The sequence below is a fragment of the Triturus cristatus genome, chromosome 4_1 (assembly GCF_964204655.1).
Source record: "Triturus cristatus chromosome 4_1, aTriCri1.1, whole genome shotgun sequence".
In the NCBI taxonomy this organism is placed as follows: domain Eukaryota; kingdom Metazoa; phylum Chordata; class Amphibia; order Caudata; family Salamandridae; genus Triturus; species Triturus cristatus.
The window spans coordinates 129,539,261-129,546,766 of record NC_140585.1 but is presented as its reverse complement, the minus strand read 5'-3'; the positions used below and the strand labels follow the sequence as shown (position 1 = coordinate 129,546,766).

The 7,506-nt window shown below is 39.3% G+C and overlaps 1 protein-coding gene across 6 annotated transcripts in view; it reads right to left on the bottom strand.

Annotated features, from left to right (window-relative positions):
- Nucleotides 1-3,507: 3,507 nt before the first annotated feature.
- The window catches only part of LOC146847635 (uncharacterized), a 47,360-nt gene continuing 43,361 nt past the window's right edge, over nt 3,508-7,506 (bottom strand). For 4 of the 6 annotated variants that reach the window (XM_085651770.1, XM_085651772.1, XM_085651771.1 and 1 more), the window contains exons 3-4: nt 7,253-7,306; nt 3,508-6,721 (exon numbers count right to left, since the gene is read on the bottom strand). In XM_085651770.1, coding sequence (XP_085507896.1) covers nt 4,583-5,728 — 1,146 coding nt within the window. In that variant the 5' untranslated portion in view covers nt 5,729-6,721; nt 7,253-7,306 and the 3' untranslated portion in view covers nt 3,508-4,582. The remainder of the gene's footprint in view (nt 6,722-7,252; nt 7,307-7,506) is intronic. The other 2 variants (XR_014981140.1, XR_014981141.1) reach the window with 2 other exon arrangements.

Genomic DNA, 7,506 nt, shown 5'->3' with positions numbered 1-7,506 from the left:
TATTTAATTTTCAGAAAAACACACATTCACTGGATGATGTCATCAGTGATGTCATCAGTGATGTCATTTGAGATGTCATCAGTGATGTCATGAGTGATGTCACTGACCATGTCATGAGTGATGTAATATGTGACGTCATCAGCAGTGCATTGCGTGTGCGCGAGTTATAGTTAGCTGAACTAACTATAACGGGGGAATTTCATTGGTTTTGTATGAGAGAAATGTCCAGCTAACTATAACGTGTGTGAAACCTATGGTTTTTTCAGTGAATATATTATATATATACACATATAGATATATATATATATATATATATATACACACACTTTACAAAATTTGGCCCACAAATTAAAACCACTAACTTATCTTATGTAGCGCCCATGGGTGATACTGCTCAACTATTTGTGCCGTTGCACTAAAAGAATTCCTTCAAAGTTTTGTCATCATACTTTCACTTCAAACGTTCAATCATGTGTTGGGGGTCCATTTATTCCCTACTCGCCTATTACAGAAATAAACAGCAAATCACTAATGGTGTTTCGATGTTTACATGTGCTCCAATACAAACTGTGGTTTAAAACACGTGTGTTGGTTTTATTTCTCTTTTAGAGATTTGATCTCCAGAACCCCACAAGAAGCAGTACATAAGGGTTTAATGGCGATGCATAAAGCGATAGTGCACATGGCAGTAAATTAAGCACTCACTGATAAGAGGTTTAAATCTGGAAAGGTTATTTCAATTTTCCAAGAACCATTTAGCGAGTAAAGTTAAAAAATAGAAACAAATCCGATGTGCTCCAAAACTGATGTGATGTAGGCATATAAATAAAGTATTGTGATAAACGATTGGTTAGACCACTACCTCTGCTTCTAACACGCCTCTAACTGCCCTGTCCCTAACAGTCTTGCCACATTGTTTGTTCAGAGTCTGTGTGCTGTGGGTGAACGACTGTGCTACTAACTCCCAGAGAACTCCCTACTTTTCCAAAATAACATGCGCAGCACACACTTTTGCTTACTACAGACAGGTATTTAACGAATTAAAACACACCGCACCCTGCAAACAATGACTGGCGGACATAAATGAACCGCCAGGTGCAGCCAGCACGGGCACACGAACACCTGCACACAGCACCAAGGTGGTAAGGGCGTACAGCCCAGATACTCTGTCCTACCCATCTATAAACTGCTTAAGAGGGTTCATTTTTACTGTGTTTTAATCAAACTATGGTATTTTTGTTGGGTCAAGTTTGTTTATATCACTACAAATAACAAGCATTGGCATAGCCAATTGGTCTCGCCTTTGGGACCTTATAAGTGTTTAACCATGCAACAGTTAATGTTGGTGCACCAAGGATATTGTGCTGCATAACTAAATACTTATAAGGTCCCAAAAGCGAGACCTATTGGCTATGCCAATGCTTGTTACTTTTTGCATCTATATTTGGTGCAGATTCCACCTAAGATAGTAAGCTTTTCAGCTAGGTCGTCTGCTTCCTAAAATCAGCCTGCTTTACTTTCTCATATTTCGGTCAGCAAATGTAAATGTATCTTCCCCTAAAATGTCCTTAGCTCACTTTTGATAATGTGGCTTGAGCAGTAAGGCCACGCTCGAAGGTAAAGCAAAACAGTGGAAGTCACAAATGTTAATACAGTGTAGTAAAAAGAGACCAAGATTCAAATCAACTTTAGATAAACAAGACTGTTTAGTAATGAGCAAAACTAAAGGCAGGTCTGTGATCTAAGGATTAATAATTAGCAAAAATAACTCTCCTGAAGAACATAAAGGACACTGTTAGTCATGTATTCAACCCCACAAAAAAGAGTGAATGAAAAAACCAGCGGATCCACTGAATCAGTTCTGAAGCCATATACAAAATAGTAGTTGTCCTCGCTAGCCATACTCGAGGGGGCATTGGTAGTCTAGTCTCCAGTGATGATTAACACTGGCATTTGATGTGATGTTTTGGGCTGACTCAGTCTCAGAAGGTGATGAGCTGCACAGAAGTGGCTTGAAGTGCAAAATGCCCACAAACTGGAGTTGGGCCAGCAAGTCGAAACTGAATCTACAGCCATTGAAATGTGTGAAACATCAGACAGTTAAAACAACTGCAGCTCACGCTGACTATTTGAATATGAAACTGGTAACAGTCAAGGTGTATCACAGCAGCTTCAAAGACCGATCAGTGATTAGAACCCATATCTCAGTTATCCAAGTGGAAAGATAGAATAACAATAAAGGCAGATCAAGGTGCAGGAATCTCAGGTTTTGGGCTCTCTGTGCTTACATTGTTTCCGTACAAGAGGATAAAATTTGTTCATAGTTTAAAATGCGCACAAAGGATAAGAGTACAGCAGAAGCAGTTAAGAGCAGGTATCTTTAGCACCTACATGATGGTAAACACAACAAAATCAAGTAAACGAAGGAGAAGGGAAAATAGGGTTACGTACATGGATGAAATGAATGAACCTATCAATCAATCAATCAATCAATCAATCAATTTATTTGTTAAGCGCAGCTACTCACACGGAAGGGTCTCAAGGCGCTGGAGGCAAGGGGGGGTGGGGGACGGGGGCACGGCTCCTTAGCACTGGCGGAGTATCAGCAAGGGCCACGGGGTTCAGAGGATTACTATGGCCCATCAGGGTACGTGGAGTGCCGAATGATTATGGTGATTCTTCGAAGAGCCAGGTCTTGAGCTCCTTCAGAAACTTGGAGAGAGTTGGTGTCTGGTAGAGGTGGAGAGGGAGGGTGTTCCATGTCTTGGCTGCAAAAGAGGAGAAGGAACAACCTCCTGTTCTGGTCTTTATGATGCGTGGTACCAAGGCACGGGAAAGCTGGGCTGAGCGGGAGATCTTTGGGGTGTGTGGAACAAGACGCGGTGGTTGATGTAGGCGGGACCTGTGTTGTGGATGGCTTTGTGGGCGTGGGTGAGAAGCTTGAAGGGGATTCTCTTCTCGACAGGGAGCCAGTGTAGTACCCGCAGGTGTTGGGTGAAATGGCAGTGGCACTGTAATATTAAATAGTTGTGACAGGAGTCGATCAATAATGAACAAGTACAGAAATATTACTTCAAGTTATACGTTGCCGCTCCTCAGTCAAACAAAAGTCTGGGACAAGCCCTCTGGTGTTCTAGCAGGATCTTCCAATTTGCTCCAATAGCAATCCAAGTACCCGCATCCACTTCAGATTTACCACTTCTGTCACGTTGGATACCTTGGAGGCTATTTGCAACTGTAACTTACACCCATGAGTAATTTACACATACAAGATTACTCATACACTTTAGAGTAACTTTGCTACTTTTGGCTATTCACCATTTACAGGTGTAAAGTTGTTCAAAAGTGTAGATTTGTATAACTCCACTCCTTGAAACGAGGTGAAGCCAAATTTACGAATGTAAGTTACTACCAACAAAAAGGAGCAGTAATAAGTCCAGCAACACACATGGCCAACCACTCATACTGCAACATCCTCTCATAGAATATAATGGAGGCAAGGAAATAATATTATAGTCATTTATTTCAAATTTTTAAAGATACATATAAATACAATAGAATATTAAAACAGTATATATGTTTACAATAATTATTTTATGGTAAAATATGTTAATAACCTTTAATTTAAAAATAATTGCAACTAATTTGTTCTTAAAAATTCAATTTCAATTAATTCTGTACTTAACTTTTTGTCAGTTTTAGTTCATATACATAGTACATAAATACAAATATTTTCATTTTTTTCAAAACCGTTTTTTTATTTATTTTTTATTTAATATAGTTAGTTGATCTCCGCGACCACTCCAGTTGCCAGTGACAGTCCTACTTCCAGCCCGGACCTGTAAAGCAGCAGATTTTCGCCATTATTGGTAGCCTCATGGAATGTGTCAGGCTTGACAAGAAAATGACTTAAAATATACCTCAAATAATTATTAAGTAATTAGACTAATTAAAGCATGTTCATCTCTTAGTGTGTGCTTTTCTCAGTAGACAGTAAGACCATCAATAGATTGACGTCTTTGACGCTGCTTCATGGTAAGGTTTTGTGATGCTGAAACCTCCTCCCCAGGGTTCACATTAAGCACTTTTTATTCTCCCACATTGTTACTCCCATGTAGAGAGGTTACATTTACAACTGAAGTTTCTGTCACATTGAGAACACTGATATATTTTTTTATGGTTGAGGGTTCCCTTACGTTGAATCAAACTGAATCTCTGACTGACGTTTTTCTGGTATTTAGTACAATGATAATGTTTTTACCCATTGTGGATTTTCACATGTTGAATGAGACGGGCTTTCAGACTGAAGCGTTCCTAGCTTTCAGAGCACTCTTAAGGTTTTTGATCAGTGCGAGTTCTCTTATGTCTATTGAAAGTTATTTTGCAACTAAAGCTTTTCTGGATTCAGAGAATTGATAGGGTTTGAGCCCAGTATAGATTTTCTCATGTTGAATTAAACTGGATCGCTGACAGAATTGTTTTTTTGCATGGAGAGCACCTATAAGCTCTTTCCCCAGTGTGAGCTCTCTAGTGTTTAATGAGGTTTCATTTCTGATTTAAGTTTTTTTTCGCATTCAGAGCACTAATATGGTTTATGTCCAGTATGGATGCTTTCATGTTTAATTAAACTGGATCTGAAACTGAATCTTTTATGGCATTCATTGCATTGAAAAGGTTTTTCCCCAGTGTGAGTTCTCTCATGATAAGTGAGACTTCTTTTATCATAATAGCAGTTCTGGCATTCAGAACACTGATACGGTTTGAGCCCAGTATGGTTTTTCTCATGTTGATTTAAACCGCTTTTATCACTGAAACTTTTTGGGCATTCCGAGCACCGATACGGTTTAAGCCCAGTGTGGGTTCTTTCATGCAGAGTAAGGTTAAATTTCTGACTGAAGCTTTTCCAGCATTCAGAGCACTGATGAGGTTTTTGCCCAGTGTGAGTTCTCTCATGTCGAATGAGATGGTTTTTCTGAATAAAGCTTTTCTGGCATTCAGAACACTCATAAGGTTTTTCACAAGTGTGGATTTTCGTGTGTCGAGTGAGACTGTCACAACACCTGAAGCTTTTCTGGCACTCAGAGCACTGATATGGTTTTTGTCCAGTGTGAATTCTCTTGTGTCGAGTGAGACAGTCCCAAAAACCGAAGCTTTTTAGGCACTCGGAGCATTGATATGGTTTTTCACCAGTGTGGATTCTCACATGTCGAATTAGAGAGGATTTTTGACTGAAACCTTTCTGGCATTCAGGGCACTGATGAGGGTGTTGTCCAGTGTGAGTTCCCTCATGTTGAATGAGGAGACCTTTCTGACTGAAGCTTTTCTGGCATTCAGGGCACTGATAAGGTTTTTGCCCAGTGTGAATTCTCTTGTGTTGGGTGAGACTGCTCCACAAACTGAAGCTTTTTTGACACTCGGAGCACTGATATGGTTTTTCTCCAGAGTGGCTTCTTACATGTTTAATGAGAGATGATTTGTTACTGAAACCTTTCTGGCACTCGGGGCACTGATTTGGCTTTCCTTCAGTGTGGATTCTCACATGTTGAGTGAGAGAGGTTTTGCAATTGAAACCTTTCTGGCACTTAGGGCACTGATAAGGTTTTTGTCCAGTGTGAGTTCTCTCTTGTTTAGTGAGGTGGGACTTATAAGTAAATCCGTTCTCACATTCATTGCTCTTATTCGAGATGTATGCATCTCCGTGTTGTGTTTGTTCCTGGATACACGCCATCTTAAGACTGAATCCGATTCCAGAGTCTGTACTCGGTTATATTACACTCAGCATTAACTTCAAAAATAAATTGTAGATGTTCTTCCTAGCATTTGTATTTAACTAATTATAGCTTTTATCTGGCGAGCAATGTCCTGCTTTTAAAGGCAGCCTATCTAACTTTTCTTATAAACTTTCCCTGAGGAGCCCCCTGTATTTATTAAGATGTCTCTCATTGATTTATTTTCTCCAAGTTATGCCCGGGTGATTTTGTGACTCCAGTTTATCACATTTGATTTAGGATTTTTTAAAACACTGATAAGGTCACTTTGGAGGTCCAGGACACTTTGAAACCACTCGGATCAACCCAACAGAAACAGTTGGAGGGGAAAATCTTTCTATATTGGAAATGATAATACTGCATCTTTGCGGTAATGACATCTGAGAGAGAGCATTTCTTTTAAACAATGTTTTCTCTCCTCTGAATCACAGGCGATGTAGACAAAAGTTTGCTCTTTTAAATGGAGGTCATTATTCTTCCTGATAGTTCAGTCATATCACTTGTACCGATACTGATTTGTTGGAGAGTGATTTGGGTCTCCAAGGAATTTCTTATAAACCATCAGACAGAATTTACAACAGTGATTATTCTCAAGTGCACTGCGTGGGCATCAATTGTTGCCAATGTTTTTTGTTGTACCTATCTTGAAATGTTTACATTAAGTGAAAATATTCTGACAATTAGAAGATGCAGACTTTCAATTTGCATTGCGTTTCATTTATATTTCGGAGGCAACTCAATATCAGTAACGGACTCTTGGTAAACATCCTTTACAGGTTTTGACAACTTTTACATTAAGCAGTTTCTTCTGCTCCAAGTTCCTCACCATTCCTGGCACTTAGAATGTGTTTCTCCCCTAGAGCTTCAGAATGTTTTAACTTTCCTTGAAATAATTATTTCTGTTGTGTTTCACTAAATTCAAACCTTCTTTTTTCTGTTCATGTTTCAGTGACCTGTAGAAATAGAGTTAGAGATTGTAAATGAACATGAAGAAAAATACTTATGAACTTATGCTTTGCTGAAAGCAACATTTACAGAAACAAGATAGGTGATCGGTTTGAGTTGAATTTCTGATAGTTGTGAAACAGCTCTTGGACACTAGATCGGGAGCTTGGGACAACTGAAACTCGAGATTGTGAGAGCAAAAGAAGTGAATATTTAAGAAAGAAACACAAGTTACACATATATTGTGACTCAGATTCTCAGCAGCCAAAACCATTAATTTACACTTTCTGTGGCAATGGCTGGCATCAAAGTGAGATATCTGTAATATTTGTTACCAATTATCAGATGCTGTTTACTCCCCTACCCACTTAGAGTGTTCATTTATTCCTTTTTCCAGTGATTTAGAAAGGGACATTTTATTGAATAAATTAATTGGCCTTCTTGTAATCACTGCTTTAAATGCCACCATAGAGTGAGGCCATGCCCAGTTAGCTCAGTGGAATTCACCATTTCAAATTGTGGGAAAGACAAGGACTTACTTGGTGGCCAGGAACTCATCAAGCTCCTTCAACAGGACCCGAGCACTGCAACACCTGAAAAAGGGGAAGACAACATCACAACAGCAAAGAAAACCAAAAACGGGACAAGAAAAGACAAATACAAAACAACACAGGTTAGAGAAAAAAAGACTATCTTCCACTTTCACAACAGGGACCCAGCACGACCCATAAATGGCAAACAAGACAGATCAGGGCAGGATGAGAGGACGTGATGAATAGGAAATGTGGAAGTC